This window comes from Orbicella faveolata, unplaced genomic scaffold, assembly GCF_042242905.1.
Source record: "Orbicella faveolata isolate gen_17 unplaced genomic scaffold, um_ofav_v1 contig_12, whole genome shotgun sequence".
NCBI classification, from domain to species: domain Eukaryota; kingdom Metazoa; phylum Cnidaria; class Anthozoa; order Scleractinia; family Merulinidae; genus Orbicella; species Orbicella faveolata.
Window position 1 is genome coordinate 16,052,935 of NW_028301539.1, and position 18,572 is coordinate 16,071,506.

Below are 18,572 nucleotides of genomic sequence, written 5' to 3' on the forward strand. Positions count from 1 at the left end.
TTGTTCCCTACAATTTATTGCGTGATTACTGACGTAGTTTAAAAGTAGCATGATTGTAATTTTGCCACTAACTGTAATTTTAATTTGGCGCAATCACATTCTGCTCAGTCAAATGGCGGCCACAACATACATATTTATTAAGCTTGAAAAGCTTCAAGTGGCCGTAAGGAACATATGATAGTTAGTCTCCATAAGACTTTCGACGCAAATTCACGTATTGAAATGATTTTTAGTTCCTGCTTTCATAGTCCTGGTGTTATTGGCATTTCGACAAAAATACAGTGATATTTTTAACATATTGTTCGTGCTATCTCTGAAATCAAATAAAACACGCAATCGCGACTTGTTTATAATTCATCAATCAGTTTATTTTCTCCCCAAGACGAAATTATCGCACAGAAAGGCGGGTTTGATTGAATATCAACGCAATGTTTGCTTTTTTTTTAACTGACAAGTTCTTCGTAACCTCAAATTAGTAGCTTTTTTCTGCCGCTGTCGTGATGAGATCACGGTTATTCGTCTGATCACAGAGCACAGGTCCTCGCCCATTCTTAGCCATTGAAGAAGAGGACTTCCAATAGGGTAATTTCCTTGCAGACTATGTTCTTATTCGTTTTTATTTAATATCCCATTCGGGTAATATTGGATTTTAAGGCATTTTAATCAGAGTTTGGAGTTTACAGTATCATCCAGTATTAAGTTATTCAGTGACGTGGGCCAAGAAGTTTCCTTTAGTTCATTTACCTCGCATCTTGCTCCAATCATTTCTGACTGGAAACATCATATATAATAATCCCTTTACTTCTTCCTTCCTCTGTGTTTATGCCATTCATCACCTGCAAACTTTACAAATATAACTGATCAAAAACTATTTGTAATATAACAGTTTACTGAACAGGGGAAAATTCCACAAGGAAACAATTGTTAATACTATTATACGTGGTTTGCTGAGTAGTCTCAAAATTAAACTGGCTCGCAAACTTCAACGATCGAAATCTAATGCAATATTTCAATGTAAGACACTGGTAATATGGAAATTTGGGAAATTTGGGAATTTCAATTGCATTTAAAAATTAAATGGAAATTGTCTCAATGAACTATTCTGAAGTTGCTATATAGCTACCTATTCTGTAATACACAAATCTCTGTGAAATTTCTGGTAATAAAAATTAGCTAATTTTCTGATTGAGTCTACAAGGGCCGGCAATAACTGAGAACCGGTGATTGAAAACAAACTTGGATTGTTTTAAATTATGTTGTACGTTTGTTTCCTCAGCAACCCTAAGTGAAATAACTGACAATGGTTCACTCCAGAGTAGTTGTTCTTCTAGTCGCCCTTATTTGTATTGGAATTGCCACCGCAACGTTTAATGATGACAACCTTAATCAAGAAGACAGGGATCTTACAAAAAGAGAGTTTCTGAAAGGTAAGCAACCCATGGAAATAACAAAAGACTGAGATTCTTTTGAATCTTTAACTCATATCAGGATTGTAAACCAGAATGACAACTCAGATAGAAAAGATCGGTTTAAAGTTGATCGCTATGATGCCTCGATGTAACAATACAGCTTGATATGTACACACGCAGTATATAGATTTAACTAACAAATAGTGCAGACAACTTGCAATGTCATGACAAGTCAACAAGTCAACAAGTCAATGATAAAAATGTTTAAACAATTTCATATCATAAGAAAGATTTTAAAACGAGTCATTAATTAAATGTGACTCAACTTCTAAAATTACATTTCCTATCTTTTTGTGCATGCTGTCGATACGTATCAGGTGTGCAGTGAGTAATGCTTTTTATGTCCACGCTGTCATTATTGTCAGTAGTGATTTGCATTTTAATGTTGATAGTTTGCATTGGAAAATTACCGAGGGTAACTTTCGGTTTGAATTTTCAGAGCGAAAAAACGTACTGCGCAGCTTACTGCGCATCCCTGCTTGCGGGCTCGGGCGATGCTGGCTGCAATGGTGGAGAGACTGTAATAAGGACCGCGAGGATGTCGCTCGGTTGATTTATTTATACTTGGGCAAGCTCCCCCTACCTGCTGGAGGCTCTCTTACTTATATATTCAGTGGTGTGGATATATGGATGCATTATGTAAATAGGGTTGGTGGGAAAAATGTGGCTTCGCACCGAAATGTCTTGTATGCCGCTTGGAATAATGGGTTCGAAAACCTTGTTGATGTTGTTGACGTCCAGAAAAATTGATACCCTTTGAAACATTACACCAGCTTTCCATAAGGGGCGAGAAAATGTTGCTACATACTGGGAAAATTGGGAAAGCAGATAAAGTTCGTAACTTTTTTGTTTAGATGATCGACGAAATTCCCGCCATTTTTTCAAACTTGGAGCCTGGCGCGCGGCCAAAACTACGTTTTTTTTTTTCCGTTCTGAAGTTTGAATTCAAGTTAGCTAATTAAAAAAAAAATAAATTGTTATATAAGTTAATCCATGTTTTAAACGGATCGTTCAAAATTGCGAGGGTGACTGTCCTGGCTATTTCTCTCTCTTTACACCAAAGAGGTTTTTCTTTATAATTATTACTCGGTTCTCGAATGCGCTTTCTACAGCGTAGTGAGACTGGGGAGGTTAATCGTACGTGAATACCTCCAGCGGCCACCATTTCATTATGTTGTTACGAAAAAGACCGCGACGTGAAGAGCGAGTGACGTCATTATTATCCCTGATTATTCCGAGTATCCTGCTGCGCTAAGGTTTCACTGAATTGTATTGCGAATCCTTGTAGCGCATAAGTATCGCGTCACCAGCATTGTAGAATTTCCTTCGACAGATGCACGAGTCAGTAGGGCGAGTGTAATTTGTAGTCTCTGAAAAATTCACGAATGCTTATTTATTCCTAATTGCACGTGAAAAACCATTTGACCACTTCTTAATAATATAGATGCAATTTTTAAAATTTCAACTTTCTGCACTCCACTTTAACTTTTTGCACTCAATTTCAACTTTCTGCACTATTTTGGATTAATTGACTTGCTCTCAGCCAATCAGCATGCTGAAGTTTTTGCATGTGTATTATTAGGCATATTACAAGAATAAAGCAACGTATATCGTGTACATTTGACAGATCTGGTGATATCCAGAAGAAAGCAGGGTACTCGTTCTGACCACCCCTTTTTAATTTTCTAGATGTCTTAGCAGTTATGAACGACAAGGAGAAGCGTGGACGATGCGTGGATCGTAAGAGTCGAAGGAAGTGTAAAAACTACGAGCTGTTCTTCTATAGCTGCCAACACAAAATGATGAAAAAGTATTGCCGAGCAACCTGCAGAAATTGTAAGATGCTGCTAATAGAAAAAGTCTGCTCATTTTTTAGCAGTTTTTAAAGATGGACCATGGGCTAGCCTGTAGCTGTCGTATGGTTTTACAATAACTTTCATCAGCCGTAGCTGAACTATTAGCATAAGAGAATACTCTCTCATCAAAAGATAATCGTTGATTAAAAATCAAAACAAGCGACCAGCTATCATAATGATGTTATTAAAAAAAAGGCTCATTATGCATACATTACGTCCCCATCACTCCAGTATTGAGCGCTTTATGTAATTATGACATGATTTCATGACTGCATACGTGCCAAATTCCATCATGGAAGCCTGGAGTGATTTCTTCGGAAACTTTCCATGTGCCTTGTATAAATATTGAAATTAAAATACAACTACAAAGAGCATCACAAATAAAAACCAACCCTGAAAGGTAAAAAGAATATACTTTATATTGCTAATTATGTTTTTGTACACGTTATTTTTTTCAGGTTAAACTACATGAAGTGCTCAGCTCGCATCACCATTGGCATGTAGCAAGCTCAAAGTGATTTGTTACATGTATTGAGTAGGCTGAAAAATAAATAGATATAATATACTGAGAGAGAGCGTGGTGTTTCCAAGTAACATAGAAAGGTTGTGTAGTTATTAGTAACTTAGTAATTTAAGTAATTGCTCCTGAAAAGCCCCATTGGGGAGGTAACAATAAAGTATGTATGTAAAGGTTATGGGTCATGATATTGTCGTCGTTTCGTTTTGTTTCATTGTTTGGTTTACTTGTTCACACGTAAAACTATGCAAACACATGTTACTCCTTCGTCTGCACGAGTACGGCGCTCATTTAGTCCACACCTAAACGGTAAACAGTTGAACAGGAGCTTTATTTTATAGCCTTATCTCGCCATAACGGCCACATATTTACAATGGCTACTTGCATGTGTCTCTGTGGTGGCAGTTTGGCGAGGTTCGAATAGACCAAAGAGAATGCTCATTGAGCGATATATAAAACCTTCGTTTTGTGAGTGTGGTCAAAAAAGTGAATAGGCCAAATTCATATTCCCGGTATTCGGACTGGAACTAGCTAATGTGCGGGGAATCTTTTCAAATGCAAATGACATAAATGTCGTTTTAATGATATTTTCCCGCATGAGCCTCCATTGCAAGCTAGTTCCAGTCCAATACCGAGAATACGAATATGGCCTGGGTACACTAATTTTAATTCAAAACATAACTAATTCTATCGGTGGCTACTTCTACGGAAAGTTCAAACACATAAAATTCAATCTGTGCTTCCTTTGTACATCAACTTCCTCAGTCTCAGTCTCTGTTGCCGGTAGAAACGTCACAATGCTTCAAGAAGCAGTCCGGCTTGAAATGGAAAGCAGCGTCGTCAGAGCATTCTGTAAAGTGCTGCGATAAGAGCTGTTGGTAAAGCCATCATAACGCTGGAACTGACGTCACGTCCACTAGCACTCTGCTCGTGTTCGAATTCGAATTCGTTGTGAATTTTACGAACACAGGGACCATTGCCAGGCTGGTACGAATAAACGATCTTGGGTTTTGAATGACTACCGCCGTCCTGAAAGCACGGAGATCAAGGAGAAGTATAATAATAATAAAACAAAATCTTTAAAAGGAGGTAAATTCTAATTACTATTATTTTTTAACGCTTGTCACAACATGGCTGTCATTAAAAACTCACGTTCTGTGAACAATAAAATATCATATCAAATTCCGTCCTCTTGGCACCCGGTACCCGACACCCGGCACCCGGCACCCGGCACCCGGCACCCGGCACCCGGCACCCGTCACCTGGCACTCGGCATCCTGCACCCTGCACCCGATACGGCTGGTTAAATGTAGAAGAACTTCAACACCTTTGTTTTGTGATATCTTGTAGAACAATTATTACAATTCAAAGATTCCTTGCTGATACATCAAAGAATCTCCCCACTTTTCAATGAAAAGCATTTAATGAAGTTTACGAAACTCACCAGGATTTGTTGGTTGTTATATCCCTGGCAATTAACATTTATTCTAGTGTTTTCGTCCTTGTAAGCTTGTCGAAGGTCCTCTGTCACCCTGTCACTCCATGTTTCCGGCGTGATGTTAAGAAAATTAGCTCCGCCCTTCCTGAAACGCGAAATGAAATAAATTATCTTAACAACAGCTCTGTCTGTTCAGTCCAAACGAGAAATGACATAAATTATCTTAACAACAGTTCTGTCAGTTCAATCCAAACGGGAAATGACATAAATTATCTTAACAACAGCTCTGTTTGTTCAGTCCAAACGAGAAATGGCATAAATTATCTTAACAACAGCTCTGTCTGTTCAGTCCAAACAAGAGATGGCATAAATTATCTTAACAACAGCTCTGCCTGTTCAGTCCAAACGAGAAATGGCATAAATTATCTTAACAACAGCTCTGTCTGTTCAGTCCAAACGAGAAATGGCATAAATTATCTTAATAACAGCTCTGTCTGTTCAGTGCAAGTGGGCCTACTACCAAAGTAACATGCCAGACTCTTTTCTATTCATACCACTGATTCTAGTTCCCTTCAAACTATAAATAAATACTTGGGCCCAGTTTCTCACAAGAGGGTCAAATCCTTCTGACCCTGGGTTAAATTTATTTGACGCGGGGTTCAAATTCAATCGCGCGTCAATTCTGTTGTTAGAAGCTGAAGGTTAGAGCTGACCAGAGGACTGCTTAACCCACTGCGCGACGTAAGAAAATCCTAAAGTAACGGTGGATCGAAAACTTTTATATAATCAAAATCAGGAACTATTAGGCGAGTTAACCAATAGTATTTCAAACCAAAACGAAAACGAAGTCTAAGGCCAAACAGCTGGGCAGTGAACCTTCCACATCTGTTTCAAGCTCTTCATTTTGTTTAAATTTTCCTTCATTTAAGCAGAGGTGAGTGCGTTAATCCACGTTGCGAGTATACGTACATTTAACTCTCTGTCCTGACCCTAGGTGAGCCGTAAGCGACTTAGCGCCCAACAACTAATGTGCGTGTTAAAAAAATTTCATCTGAGATTAGAAACTAACCCTCTTTTGAACAACCAAGCCCGGATAAGCTTTTTTGAACAACTGAGCACAGTGGTATACAGTTTTAATTGTAAGTATAACGTATAACAACCAGTTAGCATTATACCCGTGACCGAATCCCTGAATCTTGAGTTACGCTGCTGAGAAGTTTGAAAAGTTATCTTTCAGACCAAGATCCAGGATTAAGAGGTAGTGAGTGGAAGCAAGAAATTATCAATCTCTTGTGAAAGTGACAATAAACCGTTGTTCTTAAATAGGAGGGGTAGCGCGAAGTTGTACCTAACATTAATTTTAGGCCCTTTGTGAGCCTGACTTAAATGCCTAAATGAATATGTGAGCGAACGTGTATAATTTCTCTTTCATAATTCTAATATAATGATTTTCCGTCTGGAATAAGAGAAAAGAAAATAATGTCACATACAACCCAGACGGAATACATATGTCCAAATTAATGCAACCATTATTATTTACCAGAAATGTTTCAAGTAAACGCTTGCAAATGCCACTTGATCCCTGCTGGAGCATTTTTTCAAATTTACTCGAGGATAGTACATCAGAAAAACCAAGCACATCTCATCTCTTGTTCCAAAACCGCCCTGAAAGAACGACAAACAATTAATGTCCTCTTATACCTCAGATACCAAACTTGCCGTAATGAATGGTTTGAGGCCTAGACTATCAGCATAGTTCAACGACGAGGAAGTATCAGAGGTAGAATCAAGAATCGGAAGAAATCGAAGACTGACTGACCGACTGATTGACTATACCTGACTGACCGACCAACTGACTGACTGACTGACTGATCGAGAGATGACTGCCTGTATGATTGATAGCCAACAGGGGGTGACTTACCTAAATCTGATAAAAAAAAAAAGCAGACTGCCTAGCTGACTGCCTGCCTGACTGACTGATTAACTACCTGACTGACTGACCGACCGACCTACCGACCGATCGGCCGCCTGACTGACTGACTGACTGACTGACTGACTGACTGACTGAACGACTGACTGACTGACTGACTGACTGACTAATTGAATGACTGACCGAGAGCTGACTGCCTGAATGATTGATAGCCAACAGGGGGTGACTTACCTAAGTGTGCATTAAGACAGCAGACTAACTGGTTGACTGACTGACTGACTGATTGACTGACTGATTGACTACCTGACTGACTGCATGTCTGCTGGCTGACTGACTGACTGACTGACGCACTGCATGTCTGACAGCTGACTGCATGACTGACTCCCTGAATGACTGCATAGGTGACAGCTGACTGAATCACCACCCGGCTTATATTAACGACCAATTAGTGACTCGCTGAATGACTGATTGATCGACCGACCGATCGACTGTTTGACGTACTGACTGTTTGACTTACTGACTGACTGACTGACTGACTGACTGACTGGCTGACTGACTGAATGTCATTTCACTGATTTACCAACCGACTAGCCGACGTACCGTCGAGTGTTTTTAGTCTATATTGTTCAGACGTGATCTAAGGTTGCTTGATTCCGAGGGATCAATGAAACTAGACGCTCTAAGAGCGTTTACTCGGGCTTCGTACCACAGCATCAAATCGTACTTTACGAAAATGCGTATTGGACACAATAAAAGCAAATTAACGAATCAGGATATTTTAGCACAAGAGTTCCGCTTAGATATTTACAATTCAAGTTGTTTCGTTGAGTATCCAGGGCTCTTCATCCTATCGCAAGTTTTGAGTTTAAACCATTTTGGTTCAAGAATGAAGCACAGCTGTCTACGCATTGATGGAGAAGTTGTATGCAAAATAACCCGGTCCCAGAGGTTTTTCTTGATTTTTCTTCGTTTCGCGAAGCGGCGAACACAAGTCGCGCTTCGCGGTTCTCTTGTAGCTCTCTCATGTGGAGAAAAATCAAGAAAAACCTCTGGGACCAGGGTATTTGCAAAGAATCTTCGAGGTCTTTTTATAACTTATGGCGATTACTTTGTACATGCTAGCAGAAATTGTACGAAGTTTGTTTGCTTGTCGTGGCGATCCGAGTAAATTGTGTAGCTGAACATCTTTGCCGTGTTGCGATCTTAAACCCTTTTCAAGAGTCATATGTCCTTTGAAGAGCGAATAATCCCTTTCGAGAGAGCCAAAACGAATCATGATAAACTCCTTCGCGAAAACAACACTCCTGTGACTAGGCTCAAATTGCATTGCACATAATTTGCGTAAACTTTCAAGTTGTGTATTTTGCGGGTAACTTCCAAGAATTTGCGACCCTTAACGCAGTTTATGAAGAAGTATTCAAGCTACATATTTTTATTGAATCAAGGCAGGAGTATTTTTAAAAGGATTCTCATTTATCGGGGAAGATGCGGCATTCTGTTTTGCCATTTATTTTGGTTTCATGCTCGTCTAGTTTATGTCACGCACAAAGATTTTCTTTTGTAGTCAGCCACAGTTTTCTAAAAGAATTGGCGATTGCTAAGACTGCTAAATATATTTGAACTACTAGTGAAATAACTGGCTGAACTATCGTCAATGCAGATTTTCCTTAGGACTTGGCAAGAACATTGGTTCGTCGATAATCCCGCACAATTTCCCGCACAATCGAAGGTTTAATTCTCCCGCACAATGTGCCTCCAAATTCACAGGGTTTTTTTTCCTGCACCCTACTAGAAAGCCAACTAACTTGGAGGTAAGATATTTAATTCAATTTACCGAAAATGTTATCTTTACAACTTTGGAGATCGACATATTTTGCGCAGTGCAAGAAACAAGTCGCATGTTTTTAATGAGCTACGAGTCCAAAAACGTTTTCGTATTTCGCTCGTTTTATTGCAATATGATTTGTTTTACTGCAGTGTTCTAAATAATGACAGCAGTAGCCACATACCGTCATTGACCGCCTATTTTTTGCCAGTGTTTTTGTAGATTGAACTCATACCGTAATCGGCTCGGTTGTTATCTCACGAGAACGTTTCGAGCGTGAACTTTGCTTACTTGGCTGGCTTTCAAGCAATATAATTTGTGGACCGACCTTTTCTGAAAACGATCGACATCTTTGTATGTGAGATGAATGAATAAGGCGCGATTATTGCCAAAACACCGCATTCTGTCACGAAGAGCGAGCAAATGTCGCGTTTCTCGTCCCCAGTTTCCATGGTCTACGCATGGAACGCCTGGGACCATGACCCCCTTTTGGCGAGCAAAACGCTTGCATTTTAAGACTCGGGCTTTCCTACGGAACTACGGATATGGAGGGTGACCATTCTACCAGAGCTAACAATTTTGTAGAAAGCAGACTTTAAATGCTTCGACAGAGTTCATCGATGGACGTGCTGATCATCTACTAGCTAGCCTATGCATCTACTAGTTAGCCTATGCGTCATGCGAAAAAGGGACTTGAGCTAATCATGTACAATAGGGCTGAATACCGAAAAGGTGGATTTCGTAAACAGAGACTGCCTCAATCCGGGGCTCCATAGCAACAGGCAGAAGAGATGGCAAAGTTAAGTCTTATTGGTCACTATGCAATATTAACCATGTATAAGACAACGCGGGTGGGAGAATAAATTTGCCTCAAGATAAGAAAGTTCATTTCACCGGAGAAAAGGGCTGTGGCTAGAGGCTCGAGAAATCGCGAGGGTATGTCTGTTTTCTCATGTAGGATACTTGACTATGTACAGTCTAGTCTGCGTGGAAAATACAGTTTCGCTAGCCTAAAAGTACCAGGGAACTCCCAATAAAGAGATCTGCAACATTCCCAGTAAACAAGGATCTTTCGTTTTTTCTAGTATTTCAGAAGAACACTGGACATTTTAACGTAAAAACAGAAATTTTCATCACTGACCTGGAAGTTAAAATCATAGTGGTTATCGAAGACAATTTCTTTAAGTTCATGTCCGTACCGAATATGCTTCACTCTTACTTGCCTGCCTGAAATCAAATTAGAAAAATGCGATTTAACAAAATTCACCTGCCCGATAAAAAGGTGATTTATTATAGGCGCGATTGATTAAAAAAAAATCATACACAAAAACTGTATTAGGACTATTAGCGCTCTGAGGATAAACTGTCGTTCATTCCTACAAACAAATTGTTGTCTATTTCTGCCTTTTATGCCATTAAAATTGTTTCCACAGATCAGCTAACCTGATCTTGGATGCGGTTAGCGAATTTCGTTTCGAATGTTGTTTTGCACAAGCCAAATTTATATTATTTTCGTCTGTACCTGCAAGATGTGTATGAAGAAGAGCTGCAAACACTTTCACTTTCTGTCCTTCCAGCGGAGAGTTTTCCAAACCCTGTTTATGGAAAAAAACATTAATGGTATTAGGGAAGTGTGAGGTTTCAACTTTGCTCCCATGAGGAGAGCACAGATAACGCCGTACAACTGCATGTTATAGCTGACATGCAAGTTCTGATTTAGAGCGAAATGGGTATCAAAGCTAATTTTAGTCGCTATATCACAGCGGGTGTCCCAAATATTTTCACTCACAGTCAAGAAACCGACCGATTCGGTTATGACCCGGGGGGGGGGGGTACTCGCAGAACAATTGGGCGGGGGTGTGCGGCCCGCTTCCCAAAACCCTTACCCTATTCATGACCAAAATCTGTGATAATCCCTATCGTATTTATGACCTGACCAAAAATTCGAAACCCTGTTTATGACCTGACCCTTAAATCAAAACCCTGTTTCAGACCTGCGTTATAATTAGTTCCCTAGTTCAGACCAATGTTTAACTACCGTAAACATAATTTGTGAAAGGTTTTTGTTGATTTGCTTTTCTATTATGATGAAAAAGCGGCTTCTTCTTAAAAGCATACCCATATCAAGGCTAGAGTGCAAAAACCATACCCTATTTATACCAAAATGGCCAAAATCAGCTTAAATCGATACCCTGTTTATGACCAAAACGGCTGAAAAACCATACCTTTTGGGGCCGCAAACACCTATATTGCCCATATAAGGGAGTACCCCCCCCCCCGGGGTTATGAACTCCACATTATAATAAACTTGCAGTTAGATACTCCGTACATATAGATGGCCAAGATACGCCATCACCGGCGAGTCTTCATAGCTTCATGATCACTACAATAAGAAGTATCCAGTCCTGTATATACATTCGCTTCTTTGCCATGTACCTTTTCGATGCACGCTCCTGGGCAATAACCAACTGTTTCCCATTTAGATTGCTTTGGAGGTATCACCATCTGATAAGTGACATCCCATCCGGCATATAAGGTACTTGCGTCGTACATGCGAGTTTCGTTAGTGTACCACAACCGAAGACCAGAGCTGTCGACAAAGTCTGAAAACCCAATTCAGCAAGGACGCAATCTATTACTGAAAAATGCCTGTGAAAGATTCTTAGATAGCAGTATATGAGCATGACCGTTAAAATGCAATTCAGATACGTCCTCAGAACCCAGATAATTTCTCGGGCACATACTATTATACATACCATCTTTGTGATCTGGGTTGTCGTAGTGGGTTTCCATAACAATGTATCTTGACGTGTCGTTGGTACCAATTTTGAGGCCCACGTGTTCGGGGTAGTAAAAGCTCTGAGAAATAAACAAATGTCAAATGCTATGTGATATTAAAATATGATAATTTGTAAGGGTTTTTTTCCTTCCAATTAAAATCATCGTTGGAACTGTTTCTCTTTTATTTCCAAAAAAAGTGGCCGAAAGAGTTTGCAGCTCTTTATTTCCGCGAATCTAAACTTTGAAGTTTGTCTTTGCTCAAATTGCCGGAACACAGACCGGAAATCACTAAATGATAACTAGAAATGTCAGCAAATGATTATGGACGCAGATTGAATTGTCAATCATTGTTACCTTACTATGGCGTTCTACAAAGATTAACCTCTTCTGCTGACGAGTGGAAATACTTACATCGCAATTTAGGAAGTTTATTATTACTAAGAATAATGCTATTGTACTACTGCTTCAAATCTTACCCCTCCACCAATCGCCCAGGCAGCAACTATTGACTGTCCAGCACATTCCATGATTTCACGAGGAGTTGTTTCGTCATAGCAAAAACCAGAATGATTCAAAAAGAAAGTTGGAAAACTGTCGGGACACTCGTACAACAAAATATGATGAACCAGTCCCTCGTGGCCTTTCTGAACTACAGGTTCCACCTGCAATGAAATGGTACACTTTTAACACTTTTAAACATAAACATAAGGAAATCATGAGAGTATTAAGAAATAATGACAGAAAGGTTTAGTCTTTGGGTGGGGAGGGAGGGCTGGTAGTGGAAGTGTAATGACACCCTGGATCATTTTCATTCTATGTCTGTAGAGTTTAATTTAATAATTTAATTAATTTATTTTTTTGGCCTAATGCTGCTGTGCCCGCAGTGCGAGCGACAGTCAAAACTGTCGAAACTAAACGATAATTAGAGATCTTTTACTTTGTAGCTAACAAAAATATAGACAATGACTGGGCAAAGTTGTTTTGGCTCCTTCTTATTCTTAACTCGAGAATTCTGGGTTTAATTAAACGAGGAACTACAGTTTTGTTTAGAATAACATAACTATCATCTTACCTGGCGACACGCGGGCAATCCAGTTTTGGGGCCAGGCATAAAATGTCATTGTAGATCCCTATACAATGTGATCTCTAGTGAGAAAGGTGGCCCGACTTTCTTGTTAGCATACATGTGACTTCAGGACAGTGCACATTTTCCTCTCTGCTCATTGCTGATTGACTACACCTTTTGCTGTTCATTTACAACGTACTAAAGATTGTCACTTTCACGGATATGGTTGTATAATAATGCAATTGATTGTGAGTGCTCATGTAAATTCTGTTATTGAAAGTCTTTTGTTGAAAAAGGAATGTCCAAAAGTGTACATGATTGTCGTTTCGTGACAACGAATTTTATTTCGACTAAAATAAAAATACATTTACAGCCAATGAATGTCAAAGGAAGGTATTGTTTATCTTTTGATGATTTTGAATGTTAATACATATGCAAATGTTATTCTTGAAGGTTCCTTACGCGCAAATGAAGGTCATATTGGTGTTAATGAGAGTATATTGACCATAATAAAACAAATTTGGACTCAAATGAATGGATATTTCCTGTAAATGAACAGCAAAAGGTGTAATTCAAATTTCAAATGCACCGGCCGTATGCAAAGGCAAGTGTACTACACCATTTCGCTTTAATTTTGAGGGTATCTTATTGCCTTATTGTTGATGTCCACTATGAATCATTACTTGCTCTACTGCGTATACCATAACTTCAGATAATTACCTTGACAACATGATACTCTCTCTCCATCCTTGGAATTTCAAAAACTTTACACCAGTACGTCGTTTCATCAGCTGGCACTTTGGTCTGTATTAAGACAATTACATTGTGAGAATTTTATTACTGTTTAACAGGCTTGAGGGACGCTTTTCCTACCGGATGCAGATGAAGGATTGGTAACTCCACGGTCATCCTAAAGGTGGTTTTTACTGTGGATCGGTTGGGATACTGTGACCAACACGAAAATAGGCCGGCAACCCAGCTGTAACTGGTGGCATCTCTCACACTCGCCCTCTCAACAGCTAAGGAACTTCTAATAAATATTTCCTTGGAGTGGTAGATGATGAGGCCAAAGGCCGAATCAACTAACAGGCATCGAACCTCCTATCTACACTTACCCTTGTTCGTGGAGTGAATTGTTTTCCTTTTGCCATTTGCTATGCTTCAGAAAATTTTGTTGACTCAGGCGTTGGTTTGTGATAGGCCATGTTCGTATTCTCGTTATTGGACTGGAACTAGTTTAAGAGTGAGGCTAATGCGCGGAGTCTTTTCAAATAACAATTAAATTAATCTCTTTTGAACGTTATTCCCCCCGCTTGAGCCTCCATTGCAAGCTGGTTCCAGTCCAATACCAAGAATACAAATTCGGAGAGCCGGACCCATTCGAGCCACAATACCAATATCTCGATTAACCCAGCCTAATCGCCCGCCTAAGCGTGCCATAAAAAATTCCGATTATGTATTTACCTCACCCAAATTTTGCCATCCCTAATTGATACGGTGACTTCAGTATGGCAGGAAAAACATTACATAAGAAAGCGCCTCTGATTGGCTAATTGCCAACTTGAGAACATAACAGAACAATGGTCTAGCTAAAACCACCAGCACCACTAGGTCTTTGGGCTTCCTATTCTCACATTTAAATCGGCTTAAAATGATCAAACAAACATAAAACCTAACAAAAACTTCACTCTTAAAAACAGATCTTACTTGGTTGTTCAGAATGTCGAGGAACGTCAAGTTAGCTGGTAGTATTGGCTTGCTTTTACCAGTGTTCAGCAGCATTAAACTGCGGGAACCTTTCTTTATGTGCTTGGGAAAGTAGTCAGGTGAGCGAGGGTCTGAGGGATGATACGCATAAATGACCTTGGATGTTCCTTCCTGCAAAGTCAAGGTAACTTGATGTCTCATATTTCTCACGTTTCTTTTATTGAAAAAGTCATGTCACAAATGTTTTTATATATCTCCTAGCAAGGATGTATAAAACCTCTTATATTTTTTTTAAATTAATTAAGGCAAGTTTTGCCCTAGAAAATATGTTTCCTGTACCACATAAGGTAGTAATGTATGCAAACAAAGTAGATAAACAAGAAGCAAGTATGGTAGACAACTGAAGTCTAATTAAACACGTGCTACGCATGATGAGTATTTTTGTAGCAGTCAACAACGACACAGAGTGGCCTCACTCACGAGTCAGTCGTTATTAACAACTCATTGGGCTGATGTGACCCTTACCGGCCAAAGACACTGACTCTATCAGCGACAAATAATAAAACCTCTGCAAATTTAGAGAAATATTTAGAGAAGAAGTGTTTTTTTATTGTGAGATATCAGGCAATTGAAAGGGTTTCATGCAGAAAAATATCACGTGCACAAGAAGTGACTGTTTTCTATCAGCAGTTAACGAACGTAATAGAGCAACGCGTTCGCAATAGACTAATCACTATACGATGAATTTGTACCAAAAATGTTAGAAAACAATCAAAACGGGCTCAAAACTAGCTAGTTAAAACTGAACAAGACATCTAATAATATTTTCTAAATGTTCTGAGCAATGTTCTGTAACAGCAGATTTTTTTCTCAGGTAACGATTAGGTACAGTCTCCAAATTTGGAGCTCATTGCTTTAACACTCTTAGCGTGATGCAAGGTGGCCATGGGGGACTTCACATGAAAAGCTCCCGATTCCCCCACCTCCCGACCCCCTCGGCCCTGGGGCCCGTTTCTCGAAAGCCCCGGAATCATTTCGGGCCCGAAAAGCCATTTTTAGTTAATCGGTATTTAAAGACAGAGAGGTGAATACACCTAAAACTTCTTGTATGAAGTGAACCTCTGAATAAACAGCCCTGTGGTCAAAAGGTTTGAGATTTTGGTACGGCTCTTCGGGTGCGAAAACTTTTCGGAACCTTCGAGAAACGGGCCCCTGGTCACAACAGGGTTAACCGGTTGTGCACTGACGACTCTCTATGGTTCAACGAGGATAAAGTAAACTAAAAAAAAAAGTATATATATATTACCTCGATTTTGTTGTCCTGGCCATCATCACACGTATCAAATTGTCGTTTAAACTTCATCGTTGTTTTGTTGCCAATTTCTGTCAAGGATATGAGGTCATAATCTTGCTTTTCGTCCACAGTTGGCTCACCATAACTGGTTGCATGACAGTCCTGAGTAAAAAGCAATAACTTTTAAGAAAACAATCGGTGCAAGGGAATAATCCTTATCAGAAGAAAAATTGCCGAGTCACCAGCTTGTGGCAGACTGAATAATGTGACGGACTGAAAAGTTAACAATTAGCCGGTCATAGTCTGACTCACTTTCTATGTGTACCTGTCAAGACATATCATCTAAGCTTGGATTTTACCCGGGGGATTTTAAAAATGTCTTTTCTGAGTGAAAGAGCTTGCCGTGTTTGGTTGACTAGGCATCTTATTGGCTTTAACACACAACTAATGGCGCAATACAAAGGCGTAGCCAAGCGTAGATTTAGATGTAGCGATATAACCCGATCGTCTTCGGTCACTAGGTTCGCTTTTCTCTGGGTATAGGAACAATTGAAGGCTTGCTATCTTTTTAAAATTAAGTTAAACCTACTGTGAGCCTACTTTATCTTTAGCAGGTGTATATCAACGCTTGTCTATAAAAAGCATCAATTACGAAATGTAAGCGATGTGTCATTACGCAACATAAAAGTTACCATGAAATAGTGTTTGCCATCATCTGCTACACCTCCGATGACTATATCTGCTCCAATCATTTGTCCTCGACCTGCAGAGATCCCAAAACCAACCCATCCTGTTGTCAAAGCTTCCACAGCAAATGTGACTGTTTTGGAATCCCAGTCAACGCTCCAGTACAATGTTACGGTCGCTGCTTCGTCCAAAACGGCAGAGTTTGTAAATTCAGAGGAGAGATCACCGTTGATAAACTTCGCTTGAAAAGTTCCAAGGACTACAAACATTGAGACCACAAAGGATAACATCATTTTGACGATTCTCCAACCGACATTCAGCTTAACAGTGCAAACATATTTAGTCGATTTACTGCGCAGGCATAACTCAAGTTATTTTAAATAAAGATGGAACAAAAGATTTAATAAGGACGAGCCCCTGGGGCTAACGGAACAACAAGAAAATTAACATACTACTTTCAATTTGGAAACAAAATGATACATAATCGTAGAGTGCTGGTTTGTTTCGATCACCTAATCTGTAATTTCTCCAGTTAATTTGGTGTTTTTTGAAGAAAAGCTTTTAGGTTTTTCAGAGTCGATCAAAAATAGCTTTCCCAGTTTTTCCTTTTTTATCGTTTTTAATCATCATCTCCAATGTTTGCAGCGTTGTCACGTAGGTGACGAAAACATTATTTTTTATTGGCTCCCTAATGCCAAGTTCATTCAACACTGAATTTATGGGTTTAATTCCAAGCTGAACTTTTTGTGCGTTTTAATGGCTTCTCGGCAGGCAGGATCAACAAAACATAGAAATTTACATGAAAAGGATGAAAGGGTCGGAAATATGGCTGTAAACCATACATAAACTTCGCTCCTAATCGGAATTGCACTTTAAGTTATACCTTAAAAGGCAGCCAATGAAAATAAAAACAAAAAAAGTACTAGACCCACTTACGCAGATCAACGAGAGAGCGTGAGCACGTAATTGTGAGCATGAACTGCCCTGAGGCGTGAGGACAGAGAGACATCTCCCTCTTTCTACTGCCGAGGTGTTTCCGCGAGCGCTCACTCCACTTAAATACTCTTCTAATGTCCTGGCCAATTCAAAGCTTAAGGTTACAGTATACCTTCGGGTCGGCAATTTTCTTCAAATTTGGATTTTTGGGTCAAAATAGAGGTCGAAGAATAATCTCTAATTTCTGAAAAAATTTTTTTGAAAAAGACTAAATATTGGCGGAGAAATGGCGGTTTTACGTTTTCACCGGAAGTAAAAGTTTACCTCTTGATTGACAGCCCTATGGCGCGTATGCAATCAACCGAGACGATTTTCGCGGGAATTACCTATATGGATGTCACGAATTGACTACTCAATTGATCAGCATTGTTGTTCTGACTACCCAGCATTTTTGATATTAGGCGTGTCTCTATTAAGTTATAAGTAAACATAGACCACGTTTAAACCATGGACCGGTTCGAAAAAGCGAAAACAGCGAAGAACGAATGAAAATACATCAATGAGTGAAGAAGCGAAAGTTCGCCACGCGGATGAAGCTATAGTTATCGTATAAGGCGGGCAAATATTTGTGGTGAGAGAAAAGAAAGGTTCTGTAAAAATTTCGGAACTTGACAGCAATAACAGGGATGCTGACAGAGACTCTTCTGATGAGTCCGATATCGACGAATCGTCGGACTCATTGAGACCATTTGAAATATTATCCATGCACAGTTGCCCACACACAGTTGCTCTCCGCGCTGTCTTTTGTTTGTTTCCTTCGCTCAGCCACTCACTCGTATCCTTTTTAGTCTTCCCCATTTTGCCAGACCAGCTTCAAGAAAAACCGAGTTACAGAAAAATTATCTCTCTGCCTTCGGTTCCTTGAGCGCATTGCGAAACACAAGAGTTTTTTAGAGATTCGCGCGTAAATTTCACCAGGCGGTTAACGGCACTAAACTTTCCCTGCACTGATTGGCTTAGTTACCTGAGAACCCAGTTGAAGGCGTTTGTGGGCGGAGTTTGTTCG

The 18,572-nt window shown here is 39.7% G+C and overlaps 1 protein-coding gene and 1 long non-coding RNA gene across 2 annotated transcripts; one reads left to right on the forward strand and one right to left on the reverse strand.

The window, feature by feature from the left end:
- The first annotated feature begins 459 nt into the window (after positions 1-459).
- On the forward strand, positions 460-4,020 carry LOC149116879 (uncharacterized). The gene is made up of 4 exons (XR_016205491.1): positions 460-582; positions 1,277-1,427; positions 3,159-3,305; positions 3,784-4,020. It is a non-coding gene; the product is annotated as an uncharacterized LOC149116879 (long non-coding RNA).
- LOC110045292 (DBH-like monooxygenase protein 1 homolog) lies at positions 3,720-16,958 on the reverse strand. The gene is made up of 12 exons (XM_089280488.1): positions 16,576-16,958; positions 15,896-16,045; positions 14,590-14,760; positions 13,603-13,686; positions 12,293-12,478; positions 11,792-11,894; positions 11,472-11,638; positions 10,558-10,630; positions 10,125-10,262; positions 6,821-6,974; positions 5,287-5,425; positions 3,720-4,871 (listed from the first exon to the last, which is right to left on the reverse strand). Exons 1-12 carry the CDS (start codon positions 16,861-16,863, stop codon positions 4,683-4,685), a joined length of 1,842 nt encoding a protein of 613 aa, XP_089136614.1. The 5' UTR covers positions 16,864-16,958; the 3' UTR covers positions 3,720-4,682.
- Positions 16,959-18,572: the final 1,614 nt, after the last annotated feature.

Excerpts from the sequence above, each read along its gene's own strand:
- LOC110045292 (XM_089280488.1), bottom strand. The coding sequence starts at position 16,863 with ATGATGTTATCCTTTGTGGTCTCAATGTTTGTAGTCCTTGGAACTTTT. Across the intron at positions 16,046-16,575 it reads ATGGCAAACACTATTTCATG|GACTGTCATGCAACCAGTTA; the intron begins GTAACTTTTATG and ends CTTTTTACTCAG. Across the intron at positions 11,639-11,791 it reads CAACCCAGATCACAAAGATG|ACTTTGTCGACAGCTCTGGT; the intron begins GTATGTATAATA and ends TTGGGTTTTCAG.